Source organism: Phoca vitulina, unplaced genomic scaffold, assembly GCF_004348235.1.
Source record: "Phoca vitulina isolate PV1807 unplaced genomic scaffold, GSC_HSeal_1.0 scaffold12, whole genome shotgun sequence".
In the NCBI taxonomy this organism is placed as follows: Eukaryota; Metazoa; Chordata; class Mammalia; order Carnivora; family Phocidae; genus Phoca; species Phoca vitulina.
This window is the reverse complement of record NW_022589715.1, coordinates 9,865,694-9,888,370: the sequence shown is the minus strand read 5'-3', so window position 1 is coordinate 9,888,370 and position 22,677 is coordinate 9,865,694. Positions and strand designations below refer to the sequence as shown.

At 39.6% G+C, this 22,677-nt stretch overlaps 1 protein-coding gene and 1 non-coding gene across 2 annotated transcripts in view; both read left to right on the top strand.

The window, feature by feature from the left end:
* Nucleotides 1-17,943, top strand: part of BUB1 (BUB1 mitotic checkpoint serine/threonine kinase) — a 44,240-nt gene extending 26,297 nt beyond the window's left edge. The window contains exons 17-25 of the mRNA XM_032411137.1: nt 1,009-1,096; nt 4,751-4,989; nt 6,115-6,258; nt 14,078-14,193; nt 14,514-14,675; nt 14,855-15,012; nt 15,107-15,281; nt 15,809-15,915; nt 17,638-17,943. Of these exons, the coding sequence (XP_032267028.1) occupies nt 1,009-1,096; nt 4,751-4,989; nt 6,115-6,258; nt 14,078-14,193; nt 14,514-14,675; nt 14,855-15,012; nt 15,107-15,281; nt 15,809-15,915; nt 17,638-17,833 (1,385 nt within the window). The 3' untranslated portion in view covers nt 17,834-17,943. The remainder of the gene's footprint in view (nt 1-1,008; nt 1,097-4,750; nt 4,990-6,114; nt 6,259-14,077; nt 14,194-14,513; nt 14,676-14,854; nt 15,013-15,106; nt 15,282-15,808; nt 15,916-17,637) is intronic.
* Nucleotides 2,835-2,974, top strand: LOC116636526. Its single transcript, XR_004300365.1, has one exon. It is a non-coding gene; the product is annotated as a small nucleolar RNA SNORA29 (small nucleolar RNA).
* Nucleotides 17,944-22,677: the final 4,734 nt, after the last annotated feature.

Here is a 22,677-nt window from a genome sequence, read left to right as displayed (position 1 = left end):
ATGAAAGAACTGTCAAAGCATTTCACTCCCCTATGTGGAAGCGTATTTTAATATGAAGTCTGAGCCCATAGACCTAAAAACTTTTAACTAAGGAGTAAAAAAAAATTTTTAGAGTACTAACCTAGTATATTACCTTTCTCTTCTGGATTTTTAAGGAGAGTTCAGTTGAAATTTGGACAATTGCCAGGTGCCATCACAAGCTTGCCACTTTAACAAAAAAATGTTCAAGTGTTTCCATTTGGGAAAACGAGTTTATTCAGTTGGTGTCTTTCAGAGTCAATATCGGCTGTTTTTGGAGTATTTGCACTTTGGTTGGATAAATAGAAGCTAATGTTCTAGTTCTAAAAAGTATTAGCACCTGTTTGGTGATGCAATATCTGATAAAATTTAGTCCAGTGTAATACTTGGGTATTTATAGTATTGTGTGTATGTGTGTGTGTGTGTGTGTGTGTGTATAATATGTACTTCACATCTGCCTATCTAGTTTGTCTTTCTGTAGATAGTTTTTATTTGTTTGTTTTTAGTTAAAGGGAGTGATGGTAAGTATTGCCAGGTATCTTCCGGATGTAAACACTCTAAATCAGTTGAATCAACTAAACACTAACTGACTAAATAAAGCAGTCAGTCGGAAAGACACCCAAATCTCTGCCCTCTAGAAGCGTTGCAGTGTTTTACTCTCCATGTCCTTGTCCTCAGGTTCTCCTAAAGCAGGGTGTGCGCTCTGCCCGTACCAGAACCTCCATGGGCTGCTCAGACCTGCCACCCTTTGGACCTTTTTCTCTTGAAGGATTGGATGTGTAAAGTTGAAATGCTCACAAATATTAGTAGTAAAAAAAAAAATTTTTAGTGATGTTTTTTCCTATTTTAAAAATATTATGGAACATTTTACCATGAAACACCATTTTGAAATTATAATGAAAGTCAGTGTAAAAAGGAATTATGGACTTCATAACCACATGAAATCATATGCGTGCATTATGTCTGTTTCTAATTTTCTACATATTTCAGAAAATGTGGTCGCAAAAGAGTGCACCCCTGTGACTCTGGATTCTTGTGAAGAAAACATGGCAGAACCCTCAAAAGACAGAAAGTTCAGGTATTGTGAGATTTTATTGACTTGCAGGTATAAGCCAGAAGCTACTCTCTATAGATACACATACAGTGATAAGCCTAAACATTGGATCCATCAGGGCAGTGAGAGAAGCAGCTGGGGTAGCAGAGAGTATCTGTGGGAGTAGTTCCTGTGACTGACTTCTACTCATTTTGAGAGCAGAACTGCACTTACTCTTACCAGCCAAAGACCCTGACGTAGTGTAAAGACTATTGTAGAACTGAGCAAACACATATTTGTTTCCATATACGCATTCTAATTGAGAAAAGCAATCACTTTCTTTTAAGAGGAGGACAATAGAATGTTTAAGCCTCTTAGGTGTTGGTACAAAATGCATATGTAGCATACATGTGTGCTTTGCAGAAGTAAAATTCCACCCTATTTGAATAGTCTGGTAAATGTAACAGACACTGAAAGTAGCTGTAATCTTTTGAGTATTTTATTATATTCCATTGTTTTTATTTTTTATTTATTTATTTATTTATTTATTTATTTTTTTATTTGACAGAGAGAGAGATAGCCAGAGCAGGAACACAAGCAGGGGGAGTGGGAGAGGGAGAAGCAGGCTTCCCGCCGAGCAGGGAGCCCGATGTGGGACTCGATCCCGGGACCCCGGGATCATGACCCGAGCCGAAGGCAGACGCTTAACGACTGAGCCACCCAGGCGCCCCTTATTATATTCCATTGTAATGCTGATACTTTTTATGTACTATATCCTGTAATTAATCCTCACAGTAGATTTAGTTGTAGGAACTATTCTTTTCCACCATTACAGATGAGGAAACCAGGTCTAGAGAGTTAAAGAAATGACCTAAAGTCATACAAATTCTAATTTGTAGCATTGTAATTTCAACCCATATTTCAGAAGCCTTGCTCTCACCACTATGTTGTACTGCCTCTTGTCATTAAAACCTCTTCTTAAATTAAGACCCCAGTAAATAAATTGGATGAAAGAAATGAGCAGAATTTACAAAAGAAAAAAAATGAATAAACATGGAGAAAATAACTTAACTCCTTAATAATAAAATCAATGCAGATGAGCAGATCTTGCCTTTTAATTTAAAATTCTGCCCAATAGGCACAGTCTATTACTGCCCACAAGGAATCTTTGACATGCAGCTAAACTTTTGACTCACAAGACTGGCATAAGCCACACTTGGCATAAGATTAACATAGAAATATACAGGACAAAAATCATTGCCAAGGAAAGAACTATCCAAGACACTATCATCTTTGACCTGCATGGGACAAGTTATAAGGAAACACTTAGGACCAAGGTACAGAAGCTTCCCTAGCTTAGAAGCCTTATTTCCGTGGATGTCAGTGGTCCTTGCAACACTATAGATTTAGATTCCAGAGACCCCGCAAGGAATAGGCCCATCATGAGAATCCTCGTACCTGAAGCCTGACGCTGTGGATTCCCAGCATATATTTCTAATTCTCTCAGTCTAGAATACAGTTCCAGTCATGGCTTTTGTTTACCATAAGCAGTGGTGACAGTGATACTCTTAACTTTCAGTTTTCAGGGGATAGGAGCTAGAAAGTTAACCAAAACTCAAATTCTCATGGAGAAGGGAAAAGCGTTCTATTTATAATGTATGTACCCACAGTAATTTGGGTACTCAAGTTGCTAGTAACAATTTATGTAGGTTTGAAAGCAATTTTTTCTGTGTGCATGGATACCCCTAATATCTGTTTTGTTGTAATATCAAATATTGAAAATACTCCCATTTGACTACCACAGTTTCTCCCAATAATAGATTTTGGTGGCTGTGCTTGTGGGATAAATTAAAATTGCCATGATCTGAAGAGGGAGGACCCTTTTGTGCCCTCCTCCTATATGAAATGGCTGAACAGAAAATTAATTAAAATATTGGAAGTATTTTTAATATCTAAGAACCAGGGAATTATTCTATTCCAGCATACATCCACTGAATTAAATGGTAGGTAGTGATTAAAATCCATGATAGGGCCATGGCAGACACCACCTTCACCAAATGACCAAGGTTAATTTCACAAGTGACAGCTTATGGTAGTCATGCATTGAGAAGGGCACTTGACCTCTGGAACATTCTTCACAGTGTAATCATAAGGAAAATATCAAAGGAACCCAAACTGAGGGACACTCTATAAAATACCTGGCCGGTAGTCCCCAAAACTGACAAGGTCTTGGGGAGGTAGGAAACACTAAGAGACCATCACAGATGAGAAGGGGGTAAGGAGACATGACAGTTGAATACAACATGGTATCCACGATTAGATCTGGGAGCAAATAAAGGGCCCTTTGGGAAAACTGGTGAAATCCAAGCGAAGTTTGGAGGTCAGGATAGCAAATGTTGACATATTGGTTTTGACAGGAGCCACTGTCCCATGACATGGTAACATTCAAGGAAATTGGGTGAGGAGTGTGTGGGAATTTGCTATGATCTTTGTAACATTTCTTTAAATTATTCCAAACCTAGTTTCTTTTCAAAAAAACTTCCTCCTAGGAAAAATGCCTATCAAGAAGTAAGAATACAGCCTGAAGTTGCATATACAGATTTATCTTTGTAACAATGCATACTGATACATGAGTTTGTGTATATGTGGGCGTAAAGGTGGAGGAGAGTTTATGTGTGTGGAGATACCTACACAGTCAGGTCTTACTATTTGCCCTCGTCCTTTTGTATAAAGTCACTGCAGTCTCTGAATTACCCAACACTGAACCATTGTTCCTAGTTAGGTTCCCATGAGCCTCTGTTCACAACATTTTGTTTAAAGACACCTTATTTAATAAATAATTGTTGATTCATTGGTATTGAACTCAGGGCCAACAGCACTATAACTTATACCTGAACACGGCTTATCTAACACATATTTTCCCTGTAAGACACATCACAGCCTTCTTGCACTTAGGAACACTAGACAACACTTTAGCACTGCACTTGGGGGAACATTTTAAACAACGAAATCACAAAAACACACAGAAAAACATGTTACTAAATGTACTGCGAAAGGACACTGGTTTACAGTGTGAGAGCTGACATGAGAATGCAGAGCATTGCCTTATTCCACTTCTGGGAATGTGTATGTTGGGTGACTAAATGTTTTCACCATTCTGCATGTCTGCAAAAGTACCATGAAAATTGGTTCGGGGATTATGAATGAGTTTAGCACGTAGGAGAATTCACAAATATGGGATCCGTGAATAATACAGATCAACCATATGTGTGTGTACAGAAAGATGGTGTTAGGTTTTGGATTATGACATTCTCTGTTTGTTTCAGTGCTATAAAAGAAGCCATTTTGGAATAGAGTTCAATATTCAGTCTTGATCCCCAGCTTGATGACATCTTGGGGAAATAAGCCCACCCCTCCCCATGTTTCCCACTAAAGAATATCCATCGCGTTCCCTCACCTATTTGTTGACTCTATTTCCATGTCTTGGATTTTATTTCTATGCATACTGTACTGGCTGTGTATTTGCATATATTTGTTTGTCTGAAGAAAATGCTGTAATCAACTCTTTGTAAAGGAGTTTTGAAATGTCTTTCGTAGAATGAAAAGGAAACTGTTTTGTGGTACTTTTATGTGATCAAATCCAATAGACTTGTAATCATGTGTTTTGTTTCCTCTTGTCTATTCCTTTAACACATCCAGTCCAATTCAAGAGAAAAGCCCAGAGCTGGCGTTCCCAGCAGACGTATCTTCGGCATCCTTGCTCCGTGGGAGCCAACCTGCTGCAGGTGGTGTGCTGACCAGTGAAGTAGCGCAGAGCCTCAAGGCTTGTAAACTCACAGACACTAACTTCACCATTGCGGAAGATCCACCGGACGCCAGTGCTGGGCGCCGAGCAGAATGGATGCAGACTAGTTCACTTGAGAATGTCGATGCTTCAAGTATGAACAGATGTTCAGTCTTAATTGTGTCCCCGAATAAGGACAATAGCCTGGTAAAAGCTGTTCCATGAAAGCTCAAAGAGCAGGGACTTGAATGTCTTTGAGTGGAACACAAATTCAGACAAAACTTGCAAACTGGATCACAGTGGGGTATAACAGTAGCACACTTGAAGGGCAAATTAATTCGTTTTAATTTTAGAAGGTATCAAAATCACTACTGTTGCAGGAGGGAGTTAGAACTGGAGGGCCTACTATGGCAGGCGTTGAATTTAAGACTGGTATCCCCGTTTTACAGCCAAATAAACAGGCTCAGAGCTTACCTCCTTTCCCCTGGTTACACAAAAACAGTCTTGGATAGTGTTGCATCGTGGTTAAGAATACAGACTGTGAAGACTGACTAGGTTCTAATCCTAGCTCCACTTTTAGGCAGTCACATGATCTTGGTTGGCCAAGATCATTTCAGTTCTCTGTGGCTCTCTTTCCTTCTCTATAAAGTGGGGGTGATGGTCCTACTGCAGAGTCTTCTTATAAGGACCAAGTGAAGTACTAAACAAAGTACTCAGAACAGGGTCCTACATACACTTAGCACTAAATAAATGTTAATCATGCTGGATTAGTCTTTGATAACTACCACTAAAAGAATTTTTATAGCATGCTAAATTGAATAGAAACTTTATTCTTCCCTTTAGAAATGATTTCTTTTTTGTGAACCCAAAGTACATCTCATGCATGCAAACTGCTCATAGATAATATAAGTATTGAAAGTCATTGTATTTTGTGGGAAATGTTAGAAGTAACTGATATCCAGGTCGGCCTTTAAGACATAATTATGTTAAAGGCAGAATCTAGCAGTTCCAGGCAAGTGGAACAGGTGCTTTTGGTGTTCATTTCCTTTGTCACAACTAAATATTGATCTAAATTTGTTGATCTAAAATAACAATGAGCTGTGCAGAACTAGCCATTTTGATTTTTCCAAATGGTTATTATTTGAATCATTGCTCTTTTAAAGATAAGGCTTTTGATAGCTTATTTAATGAATGTCTCCACTTGTTTTATCTGTAGTTTCTTTGGGAAAATTCTTGGGTACTGAATTCATTTCCTTTATTTGTTTCCATTCCTTTTAAGACTTGACTGTTGAGAATCCATGGGATGAAACGTTGATTCTCACACTTTTATCTGGGCTTTCTAAACCAGTGAGATCCTATCCAAATACTTATGAATGGCAGTGTAAACTTCCAGCCATCAAGCCCAAGACTGAATTTCAACTGGGTAAGGACCATATGGGTAATAAAACTTTAAACTCTTCTATATGGGAAGTCAATGGTAACTCATGTGTGTGTGATTCTCCTTCCGGTACCACCCCTGTGCCCCACCCCCACCTCAAGTAAAGAGTCATAGATTATCTATAGTACTAAGCTGAGAACATTTTGTTAAGCCATGACTGTCGGATTTTGATTGCTGTTGAGACTGTCACTTATAGAGAGTAATTTAGCAATACCTGTCAAAGTAAAAAATGCATATACTTTTAGACATCCACTTTTAAGAATTTCCTGCAGATATGCTTGCATCCATTCAATATGACATATGTGCATGTAAAAACAGTAGATTGGAAACAACATAGGTGGCTATGGGGACTGCTTAAATAAATTATGGGACATCTCTACAGAAAATATAGCTTGCTCTGTGCTGATAGGTAGTGATGTCCAAAACATGCTGTTAAGGGCAGACTAATATTATATGCTGCCTTTTCTCAAAAAGGGGGAAGATAACATATGTTCATATTCATGCTATTTCTAGAGAACCCTTGAAGCATACTCAAAACTAATAAAAATGGTTAACAGGGTGGATGTGAATAACAGTGGGAGCAAGACTTCTCACGAGATACTTTACACACACACATGCACACGCACACACACACAGAGCTTCCCCTATTGACATCTTGCTTTAGTGTGGTACATTTGTTGAAATTGATGAGCCAATATTAATACATTATTATTGACTAAAGTCCATAGTTTACATTCAGGTTCATTCTTCGTGTTGTACGGTCTGTGGGGTTTGACAAATGTATAATGACCTGTATCCATCATTACAGTATCATAAAGAATAGTTTCACTGCCCCCAAAATCCCCTGTGTTCCATCTATTCATCACGTCTACCCTCTACCTAAAACCCTGACAAGCACTAATCTTTTTACTACTGTCTCCATAGTTTTGCCTTTTCCAGAATGTCATATAGTTGTAACCATACCGCATGCATGCTTTTTCAGATTGGCTTCTTTCACTTAGCAATTTGCATTTAAGATTCCTCCATGTCTTTTCATGACTTGAAAGCTCTGTCTTTACAATCGCTGAGTAATAGTCCATTGTGCAAATGTGCCACAGTTTATTTATCTGTTCACTTATTGAAGGACATCTTGGTCGCTTCCAAGTTTTGGCAATTATGAATAAAGCTGCTGTAAAACTCCTATGCCATTTTTGTGTGGACAGAAGTTTTCAGTTCATTTGGATAAATACCAAGGCCTTGTGATTGCTGGAACATGTGAGCGTATGTTTACTTCTGTAAGAAACCACCAAACTGCCTTCAAACAGAGTTCGTACCATTTTGTATTCCCACCAGCAATGGTGACAGCTCTGTTACTCTATAGCCTCACCATCACTTGGCGTTGTCAGTAGTTTGGGTTTTGGCCACTCTAATAGATGTGTAATGGTATTTCATTATGGCTTTTCATTTGTAATTCCCTAATTACATGTGATGTACATTTTTTCATGTTTATTTGCCACCTGTATATCTTTTAGGGTGAGGTATATATCCAGATCTTTTGCCCATTTTTTTAAAAATCAGGTTGATCGTTTTCTTAGTTCTTTCTTTCTGAGTTTTCCCCCCCCATTTTCTTAATTGAGTTTCAAGAGTTTGTTATGTATGTTGGATAACTTTTATCAGTTAAGTGTTTCACAAAGATATTCACTCAATCTTTGGCTTGTCTTTTCATTCTGTCAACTGTGTCTTTTGCAGAGAAGTTTTTAAATTTTGTCCAGTTTATCAATTTATTTCTTTCATGGATCATGCTTTTGGTGTTGTGTCTAAGAGGTCATCGGCATACCCAAGGTCACCTAGCTATTCTCCTGCTACCTTCTAGGGATTTTATAGTTTTATGTTTTACATTGATGTGTATGATCCATTTTGAGTTAACTTTTATGAAAGGTATAAGTTCGGTGTTTAGATTCATTTTTGCATGTTGATGTCCAGTTCCATCAGCATTTATTGAAAAGTCTATCCTTTCTTAATTGAATTGTCTTTGCTCCTTTGTCAATGATCAGTTAACAATATATTTGCTTGGCTCCATTTCTGGGCTCTCTCTTCCGTTCCATTGACCTATTTATCTATATCACACTGTAGCTTTTATAGTAAGTCTTGATGTTGTGTAATGCCAGTCCTCCAACTTGTTCTTCAATATTGTGTTGGCTGTCTGGGCCTTTTACCTTTCCACATAAACTTTAAAATCGATTTGTCAATAGCCACAAAATAACTTGCAGGGATTTTGATTAGAATTTCTTTGAATCTATAGATCAAGTTGGGAAGAAATGACATCTTGACAGTATCATGTCTTCCTATCCATGTACATGGCATATCTCTATTTAGATCTTCTTTGATTTTTTTAAATCAAAGTTTTATAGAGTTCCTTATATAGATCTTCTGCATATCTTGTTAGATTTATGCCTAAGTTATTTCATTTTGGAGGATGCTAATGTAAGTGGTATTGTGTTTTTTTAATTTCAAATTCCACTTACAAATTTCTGGTACATAGGAAAGCAGTTGACTTATATATTGACCTTGTATATCCTGCAACCTTGCTATAATCACTGTATTAGTTACAGGAGGGTTTTTTGTTGTTGATTTTTTGGCATTTTTCTGACTAGACAATGCTGTCATCTATGTACAAGGACTATTTCATTTCTTCCTTCCCAAGCTGTATACATTTTATTTCATTTTCTTGTTTTATCACATTAGCTAGGACTTCTAGTACAATGTTGAGTAGAAGTGGTGACAGGAGAAATTCTTGCCTTGTTCCTGATCTTAGTGAGAAAACATTTATCTAGTTTCTCACCATTAAGTATGTTAGCTGTAGGTTTTTTGTAGATGTCTTTTGTCAAGTTGAGAAAGTTGCCCTCTATTCCTAGTTTGCAGAAAGTTGCTATTATGAATGGGTGTTGGATTTTATTAAATACTTTTTCTATTTTTATGATAAGATCATGTGATTTTTCTTTTTACTCTGTTCATGTGACAGATTCATTAATTGATTTTTGAATGTTGAACCAGCCTTGCATACCTGGGTTAAATCCCACTTGGTCATGGTAAATAATTCTTTTTATACTTGTTTTGGATTTGATTTGCTAATATTTTGTTGAGGATTTTTACATCTATGTTAATAAGAGATACTGCTCTATAGTTTTCTTATAGTGTATCTCTCTGGTTTTGATATTCAGCTAATGCTGGCCTCATAGAAGGGGTTAGGAAGTATTTATTCTGCTTCTTTCCTCTGAAAGAGTTTGTGGAGAATTGGTATAATTTCTTCCTTAAATATTTGGTAGAATTCACCAGTGGAAATCATCTGGTCCTGGTGCTTTCTGTTTAGGAAAGCTATTAATTATTGATTCAATTTCTTATCTCATACTCCTGTGTGAGTTTTGGTAGAGTATGTCTTTCAAGGAATTGGTCCATTTCATCTAGGTTATCAAATTTGTGGGCACAGAGTTGTTCATAGTATTCCCTTATTATCCCTTTAATTCATGGGATCTATACTGATGTTCTCTCTTTAATTTCTGATATTAGTATTTTGTGTCCTTTCCCTTTTTTTCTTAGGTAGCCTGGTAGGGGCTTATGGGTTTTTATTGACCTTTTCAAAGATTCAGCTTTTTGTTTCATTGATGTTCTATTTTCAATTTCATTGATATCTGCTCTATTATTATTTTTGTATCTAAATTACGCAATTTTTTTTTGTCTTAATTAGGCAGGCAATTTTTTCTTGTTTTTTTTGTTTGTTTGTTTTGCCTGCTCTGATTATTTTTTTCTTCTGCTTTGGATTTAATTTGTTCTTTTTTTTCTAGTTTTCTAAGGTGGAAACTAAAATTCTTGATTTTAGATCTTCTTTTCTAACATATGCATTTAATCCTATAAATTTCCCTCTAAGCACTGCTTTTGCTGTACCCCACAATTTTGATAAATTGTGTTTTCATTTTCTTTTAGTTCAAAATATTTTTAAATTTCTTTTAAGATTTCTTCTTTGATTAATGTGTTATTTTAATATGTGTTGTTTAATCTCCAAGTGTTTGGGGGCTTTCCAGCTATCTTTCTGTTATTGATTACTAGTTTAATTCCATTGTGGTTGGAGTACATACTTTGTATGATTTCTTTGTTTGGTTGGTTGGTTTTTTAATTTGATAAAGGTGTGTTTTTTTGTTTTGTTTTGTTTTGTTTTTTTTATGGCCCAGGATGGTCTGTCTTGGTGAATGTTCTATGTGAGCTTGAAAAGAATGTATTGTCTGCTGTTGTTAGATGAAGTATTCCATAAATGTTAATTAGATCCAGTTGATTCGTGCTGTTGTTCAAGTCAATCATGCCCTTACTGATTTTTTGCCTGTCGGGTCTGTCAATTACTGATAGAGAGGTGTAGCAATCTCCAACTAGAATGGTGAATTCATCTGTTCTCCTTGCAGTTCTATCAATTTTTGCCTCACTATTTTGATGCTCTGTTGTTAGGCACATACGCATTATGGATTGTTATGTCTTTTTGGAAAATTGATCTTTTATCGTACCTAATGCCCGTTTTTATGCCTGATAATTTTCATTGCTCTGACATCTGCTCTCTCTGAAATTAGTATAGCTACTCCAGCTTTCTGTTTATTAATGTTAGCATGCATGGTGTATCTTTCTCCATCCCTTTACTTTTAATCTATGTCTTTATATTTAAGGTGTTTTTCTCAAAGACAACGTATAGCTGGGTCTTGTATTTTATCTACTGCGATTGTTTCTGTTTTCATTGGTTTTTTTTTTTTTAAGTTTTTTTTTTAAGATTTTATTTATTTATTTGAGAGAGTGCACATGAGTGAGCCAGGGAAGACACAGAGGGAGGGGAAGCAGACTCCCTGCTGAGCAGGGAGCCCGATGTGCGGCTTGATCCCAGGACCCTGGGATCATGACCTGAGCCGAAGGCAGACGCTTAACCAACTGAGCCACCCAGGCGCCCCTTCATTGGTATATTAAGTCTACTGATATCTAGAAAGTTTACTGATAGAGCTGGATTAATATCTACTATATTTGTTACTGTTTTCTATTCATTGCCTTTGTTCTTTGTTTCCTTTTTTGTCTTCTCTGTCTTCTCTGGTGTTAATTGGGTATTTCTGTGATTTCATTTTCTCTATTAGCATATCAGTTATACTTCATTTTTTACTGTTTTTAGTAGTTGCCCTAGAGTTTGCAGTATACATTTAGAAGTAATCCAAGTCTACCTTCAAAGAACACTATAACACTTCACAGGTAATGCCAGGTACCTTATAAGAGAATGTTACTAATTAATTCTTCCCTCCTATCCCTTATAACAGCACTGTCACATACTTCACTTATCCTAAACTGTACTTACTGAATACATTGTAGCAATTATTATTTTGAATAGTTATCTGTTAGGTCATCTAAGAATAAGAAAAATAAAAGATTTTATTTTATCTTCATTTATTCCTTTTTCCTACAGTCTTCTGATCTGAGTTTCTGGACTATCTCCTCATCCTTCTCTCTGCAGAACTTCTTTTAACATTTCTTGCAAGTCAGGCTTACTGGTGACAGATTCCCTTAATCTTTGTGTAAGCAAGTCTTTATTTCTTCACTTTTGAAGGGATAATTTCACTGCATACCAAATTTTTGATTGGTCATTTTTCCTTTTAACACTTACTCCACTCTCTTCTTGTTTGTGTGGTTTCCAGAGAAGTGAATGTAATTCTTCTCCTTGCTTCCCTATAGGCAGGGTAGTTTTATTCCACTGGCTTCTTTGAATATTTTTTTCTGGTCTGATTTGCTGCAGTTTGAATACAACTTGCCTGGGTGTGGAGTTTTGGCTATTTTTCCTGCCTTGTGTTCTCTGAGATTCCTAGATCCTTGATTTAGCGTCTGTCATTAATTTTAGAAATTTCTCAACTATTATTGCTCTAAATATTTTTTCTGTTCCTTTCTCGTTTTCTTCTGCCATCTAGTATTCCCATTACACATGTGTTGCACCTACTGTAATTGTCCCACAACACTTGAATGTTTTTTTCTATCTTTTTAAATTTTTTTTCTCTTTGCAGATCAGTTTTGGAAGTTTCTGTTGACATTCTTACAAGCTGACGATTCTTTCCCAGCCATGTACAGCCTATTGAAGAGCTCATCAAAGAGAGTCTTCGTTTCTGTTATAGTGGTCTTTTTTTCCCTAGCGCTTCCTTTTGATCCCACCTCAGGGTTTCTGTTTGTCTGCTTACATTCCCATCTGTTCTTACATTTTTTCCTTTTCGCATTATAGCCCTTAGCGTATTAATCATAATTTTAAAAAATCCCTGGTCTTATAATTCCAAAATCTTTGCTATATCTGTGTCTAGCTCTGATACTTGCTCTGTGTCTTCAAGCTGTGTTTTTTGTCTTTCAGTATGCCTTGTCATTTTTGTTAGAAGCCAGACCCAATCCACTGGGTAAAAGGAACTAAGATAAAACAGGCCTCTAGTGTAAGATTTATCTGGCTTGAGATTAGGCTGTGTTTACTGTTTGTTGCCAATGTAGAGGCTAAACTTTCCATTTGTGTCCTTATTTCTGTCTCCCCTGTTGGCTTTGAGTTTCCCTTAAGACTTGTTCTCAAATAAGATCTGAGGTGTTAGTTGTGTTGTCGTCCCCCTCGTACTGGCTCCAGTGGTGGTTTCTCTGGCAAGCTGTTATTCTCTGTATTCACCAGTCTGTCTCCCCAATTTCAGAGGCAGCAGTTTGCCCTATGACTTCAGTTCTTTAATGGATCTTTGAAGACTTGTTGATTTTCAGTTTGTTTTTGTTTTTGTTTTTGTTTTACTGTGGGGTGGAGTGATGACTTCCACGCTCCTTAATGTGCCAGATTAGAAACCACAAGTCTACTTTTTTATACTTGATTTTGAACACGTGGATTTTTTAAAATTACTTAAAATCTGTTACAACTTTATGTCAGTGGTCTTTCTCCCCAAACCAATAACCCCACTGTTATTAAAAATAGCAAGACAAATCCAGTTTGAAGGACATTCTACAATTTATCTGACTAATACTCCTTGGAACCGTCATGGTCACCTAAAACAAAAAGTTTGAAACTGTTACAGCTTAGTGGAGGAGACCAAGGAGACTTGATGGATTTGTCCTGAAACATTAAGGAAAAACTACCAAAATCCAGATAAAGAGTGGGTTTAGGAACCTACCACTGTGGGTTCTGTCTTTGGGACAAAGGCACCATGGTTATTAAATGCTAACAGTAGGGGAAACTGGGTGCAGAGCAAACAGAAACTCTACTGTCTTTGTGTAACTTTTTTGTAAATTGAAAACTATCCTAAAATAAAATTTTTACATCAATAAAAAATTATAATTATTCTATTAGAAATATTGGTACAATTATACTTTGCCCATTTTGTCCAAGTGTAAGACACTTGTGTTTTTCAAAGGCATATGGTAGAGCTTTGTTCAGTACTTTACCGAGGATCTTTGTGTGTACTTTCTAACATCACAACAGTCTTGCCAAGTAGACAGCACAGGTGTTACCCCTCTGATATGAGAATATTGGTGAAGAGAGAATGTCTGCCCCGTTCCTGCCATTCAGTGGCAGGCCTGGTGCCCAGCAGTGCTGCTTCTCTTCCCCCGGCCCAGCATTTACAAAGGGGAGCTGTTTTGTGGCAGGTGTTTTAACTCCTTGAAGAAGAAAAACATTTCCTGAGGGAGCTATATATCCATTTGTATTTATTAAAGCAAGCAAGCACCAAGAAAATTCTACAAATACAAAATTTACCAGAAATAATGTTTTGAGCCTTTTTTTTTTCATTTTGACTCCTGTGTCTTCAAGGTTCCTTGCTGGTCTATGTCGATCACCTTCTTGGAGAAGGGGCCTTTGCCCAGGTCTATGAAGTTACCCATGGAGAGGTGAATGATACCAAAAATAAACAGAAATTTGTTTTAAAGGTAAATAATTTGAGCAGTTCATTGTGTAGTATAGAAATGAATTTTAGAACTTGAGTCTGTCAGCCTCTTTTTTCTTTTTCAAGGCAATGGTGATTTCATTCAGGTCTATAGTCCATGGTTAAGAAACAAAAACCATGTGGCAGGGATTTAGAATGGCCTTGCCACAGAAACGATCTCACAGCAAGTCCCATACTTGAGCAGTAGTCCATAGCTTGTCATCACTTTCTACCCCACATCCTTTACTGGGGTAGAAGTTGCTTTCTGGCTATCGTTTTCCAGAACGTGAGGCTGGATGTGAATGTCACACACCTGATTTGCAGGTCCAGAAGCCCGCCAACCCCTGGGAGTTCTACATCGGGACCCAGCTGATGGAGAGACTAAAGCCAAGCATGCGACACATGTTCATCAAATTCTATTCTGCCCACTTCTTCCAGAATGGCAGTGTATTGGTAGGAGATCTCTACAGCTATGGCACGTTGCTAGTAAGTGTCTTCATTATTATGATGAGAACATGAGTTTGAAGTCCATTGTTGGCTGGTGGTTGGCTCCAACATTGTAGTTGGAGCTTCTGTTGGAGTGGTAGGTGGGGGCAAAGCTCTTGACTTGAGATCTCATCCATCCTGAGGAACCAATTCAGGATTCCACTCTGTGTTGTTTCTAGAATGCTATTAACCTCTATAAAAACACCCCAGAAAAAGTGATGCCGCAAGCTCTAGTCCTGTCCTTTGCGATCAGGATGCTCTGCATGATTGAGCAAGTGCACGACTGTGAAATAATTCATGGAGACATTAAGCCAGACAATTTCATACTTGGAAACAGGCAAGTGTTGCACTTTGAACGCAGTTCTTACTGTGTCCCCAGCAGCCTTTTATTTGTGCTCATGCCGCCTGGCCCTTGTTTGTGTTTAATACAGATTTTTGGAACAGGACGGTGAAGATGATGATGTATCTGCTGGCCTGGCACTGATTGACCTGGGTCAGAGTATAGACATGAAACTTTTTCCGAAAGGAACTACATTTACAGCAAGGTGTGAGACATCTGGTTTTCAGTGTACTGAGATGCTCAGCAACAAACCATGGAGCTACCAGGTATGGAACCGAAGGGAGAGATTTGAAAATTGTTTCCTTTGTTATACTTGCTATATTTTAAAAATGAACTGGGGGATCTCGTTAGTTTGAGCCAGTCTTGTCATCTTCTGTCCTTGGATTTAAGACCATGCTCGAGTGTTGTTTTCAGTGATGGACACACCCCACGGCTAGAGGCTTCAGAGTGCAGAGGGAGGCCAACCACCAGAGTCCCGGGGAGGGGGGGGGACATCTAAGCTGACCGTGTGCAAGAGGGGCTGAAGTGCTGTGTTTGCCCCCGGATAGCAAAACGGACTTGAGAAGGACACGGTAGCTCCAGAAGAACACCTTTCCGAGGGGCTGCCTCCAGCAAAGCCCGGACAGGCATTCAGCAGGGCGTATCAGCGGGACACTGAAAAAATGGCTTCCCAAAATTATTTAAAAGTAAAATCCTGTGATTATTTACCTAGCTGTAGAAGTTAGAGAGACCTCTTCCTATACTCACATGTGAGTAACTATTCTAGTCATAGACACCGAGACTTCCTTTATAGATGGATTACTTTGGAGTTGCCGCAACAGTGTACTGCATGCTCTTTGGCACTTACATGAAAGTGAAAAAGGAAGGAGGAGTCTGGAAGCCGGAAGGTCTTTTTAGGAGGTGAGTATTTGCATTGGTGCTGCAGCAAAAGAGCATGAACAGCAGAATGTCGGGTTCTGTCTGGTGGAAAATGGATCTCTGTCACTGCCCAGAAAAGCCCCGCCTTGGGGTGGACGCTGCGCACCGTGAGCGAGTTCCACAGCTCCGCAGCTGCTGGTGCAGCCGGTGCCCGCCCGGACCCACTGAGAGCGGGCGGAGGGGCGGGCATCCCGTCCACGCTCAGATGTTTCTCTTCACCCTTCACAGAAATCGCCTGGTGCCCCTGAACCTTAGGTTTTTACTTGTTTCCTTGCCTTTATAAATAAATGGGAATAATGCCGAGCACACTTTCCTAAGAAGTTTCTTATAAGAAGCAAAGGCAAATCATGTATGTGAAAGTGCTTTGTCAGTTATAAAGTAACGAGACGAGGCAGCTGGCTGTCCCAGGGCAGGGTTTTAAGTCCCATGCCTGGGTGACTTTAGTTTTTGTAAGACTGTTCTCATCTGTAAAATGGTAGTGAAAATTAACAACTAGACTAGAGCTCTTCCTATCCACATAGATGGCTCTCTTAACACAGTCACGTGAATAAGCTATTGTGATGTTTGGGTATTTGGTACATGCATGTTCATTATATCACTTATACTTTTGTTGACTTTTTTTTTTTTGAGGTATAAAAACATACGTAGAAAAGTACGCTCACCTTTAGTGTCCAAAAGGCCTAATGGAGTTTTACATGTTTGTATCTTGAAGAAGTTTAAGTTAGGACTCCCCCCAGCCCCTCATGCACACACCCACCCACCCCAACAAAAAAAAAAAAAGCAGTCGGCGGTAATTTTATGAAATGTAGCATCAGTATATAAATAAGATTAGATTCAGGCCCTGAAGGAAAACTTAGAACAGCTCTGATTTATTCTGCATAATGAGTCGTCAAATTTAGCAAATACTTTATTCCTTCTCTTGCTCATAATCAACGGACCAGAGAGTTATTCACAAGGCTTCTGTCTGATCACCAGAGCCGAGAAAAGTCTTACCCCTCAGCAGGCCTGATAGTAGTGAGCTGCATTTAGTTGTGGTCTGCTTTTTGCCCTGTGCCTTATCTCCATGCTGTGAGGGGTTTGCAGTTAATTTTAAGGCTTCCAGGAGTTGTCTACCTGGTCCCAGCACATACGCAGTTAGGCTCGTCAGAACCATTCAGTCAGCTTATCAGATGCTGGCAGTATGGGATAGAAAGCTAGCCAAAAGCAGACTGATTTTCTTAAAAATAAATAAAAGAAAGTTCTTCCACTGAATACCTATTACTACACTAAGACTACTTAAGTCATTTTTTGGAGTAAAGTGTGTATAAGACATTCAGTTGGATCTTTAATTTCTCTTACTTAGATTCAACATTCCGATTCCTGGGGCGCCTGGGTGGCTCAGTCGGTTAAGCGTCTGCCTTTGGCTCAGGTCATGATCCCAAGTTCCTGGGATCGAGCCCCGCATCGGGCTCCCTACTCGGCGGGAAGCCTGCTTCTCCCTCTCCCACTCCCCGGCTGTTTTCCTGCTCTCGCTGTGTCTCTCTCTGTCAAATAAATAAATCTTTAAAAAAAAAAGAAAACCATTCCGATTCCTGATGCATTAAGCTGAGTTTAGGTGAAGTTCTGGTCAGCTGTCCGGGTGTGTAGAAGGCCGAGGCCGGAGTGAGGTTGCCCCGGTATGCTGAACACTACACTTTATCTTGTCTTTGTGCATTGTCTCTCCAGGCTTCCTCATCTGGATATGTGGAGTGAATTCTTTCACATCATGTTGAATATTCCAGACTGTCATCATCTTCCATCTTTGGATTTGTTAAGGCAAAAGCTGAAGAAACTATTTCAACAACACTATACAAACAAGATTAAGACCCTACGTAATAGGCTAATTGTACTGCTCTTAGAATATAAGCGTTCTCGAAAATAAAACATGGACATTCCCTAGCAATCACTTTGTAAATGCTGGCCTGTTCACTTTGACCCTTGATGTTTTCCTCATTTATTGTTTATATAAATGTTTCTTAAAAATAAAGTCCACAAAATATATCCATGTGACTTGGATGTTACAAATATTTCAGCAAAGTATACAACCTGGTAAGGTGCCCCCGCATAGCAGGCTGATGGGGCACCTCTTGGGATGCAGGCATTCATGAGAATAATTTGGATCCAAATATTCTCTAAAATCACTTTTAACACTGACCTGTTCACTTTAAGCCAAAAACTTTTTCTAAGTTGAGGGTTTGTATTTGTATATAATAAACAAAAATTCTCCAAAGATAGTCAAAGGATTTCAAGTTTTTATGGATAAAATTTGCCTGTTCTTTTTTTTTTTAAGATTTATTTATTTATTTGAGAGCTAGAATGGGGGGAGGGGCAGAGGGAAAGAGAATCCTCAAGCAGACTCCCGCTGAACGAGGAGCCCCGTGCAGGGCTCGATTCCGGGACCCTGAGATCATGACCTGAACCGAAATCAAGAGCCAAAATCCTGAACCCAGGACCCTGAGATCATGACCTGAACCGAAATCAAGAGTCGGACGTTTAACCAACTGAGCCACCCAGGCACCCCAAAATTTGCCTGTTCTTTATTGTACCACTCTTCAGTGCTGTCCCTGGGAAATATTACAGGTATAAATCTTAAGCTTATTTTTTTAAAGTACCATTCAAAGAAATATCTCCCATCTTGAAAATAGTTTTACAAGCTGTATAAATCATTAATTACCTCTAAAATTATAGCAGCCAACTTAGCATTTATCGACTTTTAAAGCTGGAAGGGTCCTGTAACCTGAACTGAACTTCATTTCTCCATCCCTCCCTCCTTACCTTAGCATTATGATGAAAAGAAGTCTGCGGTGACACCCAATTCAAGAGCACAGAGTGAACTGTTTCCTCCTACCCTTAACTCCCAGCCTGTTCTAGGAGCAATCATGACTCATTTTTTTTTAATCTTTCAAGAATGATTCTATGCATATTTCTGTATATTTTTCATACAACTGGCATAATTGTGGTTTTTTAAATTTAATGTATTGACTACATATAGGATAGTCTCATTTTTGTTAATGACTGTAATATTTCATTATATGATGTATCTGTTAATTCCTAGAAACAAATTTCTGGGTCAAAGGTGAGTGCATTTAAAATTTTATGTTAGTGGGCGCCTGGGTGGCTCAGTTGGTTAAGCATCTGCTTTCCGCTCAGGTCATGATCCCAGGGTCCTGGGATCCAGCCCCGCATTGGGCTCCCAGCTCCCCGCTCCCTTCCCTTCTGCTTCCTGCTCCCCCTGCTTGTGCCCACGCTCTCTTTCTGACAAATAAATAAAATCTTAAAAAAAAAAACAGAAAAAGGTCCTCTAATTTTTTTATACTAGTACTAATTTAAACACTTAGGACTAAACTTTTGGTGGCTTAAATCAGATCTAATTTTTTCCTATTTTTCCTAGCTGGTAGTTTGAATACATGAAGCCTGTTGGTTTGGGGGCAGAGCGGGGGAAGCTTTTCAGACGATTCTTTTGAAGTTTCCCAGTAAATAGTCTTCACTATGAAAATCTTGTGTATGTCTTTCCCAGGTTTTCACTGGTGATTTTTCTCTTGCTGGCTGTTGAGAAGAGAGCTGAGCACTGCCCACCCCCACCTTCGGCTCCAGTGGGAGCTCTTCTCATGCTGACCCAGTAAGCTCACGGCGCTGGCCTGAGGGAGATGGGTTTAATCATGTTGAAGGAGTACCCATCCACTTCTTCTTACAAACGTGAATTACGATACTTTTCTAGTTTTCTTGCCCATCTTTCCATATTTACTCAAAGTGTCAACATAACCGAGTACTGATAAAGCCAAGTTTGTGGGGTCTTTTTTTTCTTTTGAAAATGACTGTTTTGAGAGGAAAGCAAGACAAAAGAAGATACGGGTGCTGTTTACTAAACTAAGAGCGAAGCGTGTCCCTCCATGAAAGGCCGCTGTGGGTGCCTTCAATCTTGGGCTGGGAGGACACTTGGTGTCTGGCCCCTGTTCCCACCAGCCCGTTCGCTATTACTGGATCTTCAGCTTCCACCACACTCCAAATATCCTCCATGTTATTCACACCAACAGCCTCAGCCTGACCACGGTGTCGTCCCAGCACTGCTGTTGCCCATCTGGTATCTGATCTACGCCAAGGGCTTTACTTAAATAAACTTCACAGCCTCATTTCCTAGCAACAACTTATCTCCAGGGAGAAAGGCTCCATCCGAACAAAGTAAGTTGCTTGGAGCATTTCAGCCAGTCTTTTTTTTTTTTTTTTTTGTCCGTTACCTGGTACAAATTATAGCAATCATCTTTAATTATAAATTAGTTGTCTGCATTGCACACACACACACACAATGTTTATCTGCACAAGGAAAAAGGCTCTATCTAAAGGACAGCTGAAACGGATGCATGAGAAGTCAGCACTGGGAGGGAGGAAACGCAGCTTACTCCACTAAGGAGACTGAACTTTCCTTGAGGACAGAGCTGGTTCTTATCCATCTGTGTCTCCTGCAAAGCTGAGCAGGGGTGCAGGTCATGCTAAGTGCTCCAACATTGGCTAGACTCAGTGTAGGTTCAGATTTAATATCTATCTTGGGTCAAGGCATCTCCTATCCATTCTTGGCCCCGGACTCCACATTCTAACTTCTAGCTAAGAATCAATTTGGTCCCTTAGGAGATTCAGAGACTCCTCTTATCAGTGCCTTTTCCCTCTGGATCATATCTGTGGTCTAAGGCAATGATTCTAAAATTTATTTTTCCAAAGACTATGGAACTATAAGTGGCAAGAGCTCCTAAATAGCTGGGCATTTGGCATAGTCTCTAAGGACACCTGCAAGCTATTATTACTCCACACCTTTCTGTGCCACTGATCCTAGGAGTCCTCATGCTTGGTCTTCCATTTCCCCCATCACTGGAGCCAATCCATCTGTCCATCGGTTCCATTCTGGAATGTTTCAGACAAACCCACTTCTGGACTGGCTAGGTTATAAGCAGGCTAAGGTGCTATAAGAGAGAACCTCCCCCCCACACACACACACATACAGAGACACAGTAGCTTAGAAAAGACACGTGATTTCAGTCTCCTGTTACAGTCTAGGGGGACGTGATGGCGTGCTGGCACTGACTCTGCCGCCCTTCACAGGCTTCCAGGACGTTCTGATGGTTGCCATTCTCGGTCAGGAAGTGGACAAGATGGAGAGCCTGCTCCCAAGGGCAGGACCTGTGAGGTGCAAACCCAGATTGGGCTCAGAGCCCCAGGGGCTGACACAATCATATTGCCCCATCTCCCTGCCGGGGAGACAGGAATGAAGTGCCCAGCTGGGAGACCATGTGCCAAAATGTGGGGGTGACAATTTCATTGAAAGGCAGAAGAAAGACCCAGAGAAAGCGGCCAATGGCCACCACAACTGTTGCTTCCCCTTCCTCTGAGACTGTTCCCGTGAAGGGGGCGGTGGGGCCCCCTGGTGGCCACGGGGGCTGCTGCAAGTCCAGAGTAATTGGCCCCAGGCTCTCCCACCCAAGGGCTCAGCCACGAAGAAAATTACACAACAAGGTTTACTCTGTTACTGTTTAATGTCGAACAGGTGGAACAACGTATAGGTCCGTGAATAGGTCAAGTCTTCAATAAATCAGGAAACACCGATGGCACAGAACACTTGGCAGCATTTTGTGTGTGTGTGTGTATACACACACATATATCTCAAGATGAAAAATACTGCTAAGTGAAAAAAGGTTCTTGAACTATATATATAAAACTGTCATGACATCCCACTTTAGGATAAAAAAATGCAATTACAGTTGACCCTTGAACATGAGTTTGAACTCATAGGCAGGTCCACTTATATATGGATTTTTTTTTAAAAATTACAGTACTGTAAGTGTATTTTCTCTTCCTTATGACTTAACATTTTATTTTCTCTAGCTTACTTTATTGTAAGAATATAGTATATACTACACATTACATGTAAATTATGCGTTAATCAGCTGTTTATGTTACTGGCAAGGCTTTTCTGGCCAACAGTAGGCTGTTAGTAAAGTTTTGTGGGGGAGTCAAAAGTGATATGTAGATTTGGGACTGTGCTGGGGTCAGTGACCCTGCCCCCTGACCCTGTGTTGGTCAAGGGTCCACTGCACATCATATATTCATACGCATGACAGACATGACTGTAAATGGGTAGGTGTGTTTCCAGAAGGACAAACAACAAACTCAGCATCACCACTGGGAAGGGGGCCTCAGATTGTGAGTGGAAGAATGAAGGGGAGGTGGGCGTCAGGAGAAGCAAGAATACAGAGCAACTTCTGACTTTTTACTATATTCCTGTGTTTTGGGTTTTTTTGTTGTTTTTTTACAATGACTGCATAGTTCCTCATCTAAAAATGCCCAGCATGTGTTCAAGTTAAAAAAATGAAGTTGCCACTCGGTACATGGAGTGTATAATATTTAGTATAACGATACATGTTAGCTATACAAAGAAATAAGAGCAGTCTGGAGGCTGGCAGGACTCCATAAATCCCATCAGATGGGTCAGCGACACCCCACCTTCCAGGGATCATTATGGTAATGAAATTCTAAAGCAGCAATACTGAATACCCGGTGTGGCTTTGACCCAGGAACAGCACTCTGTGAGAGCAAGCTCGCCCGTCCTCCTCCTTCAGCCCCCCAGTCTTGGGAGGGAGGTACCATCTATCCCAACTGTAGGGGAGAAAAGGGGGCACACAGCGATTACGGGGCATGGTCAGTGGGGAGGCAGGGTATGATACCAGACGATCTGGCCCC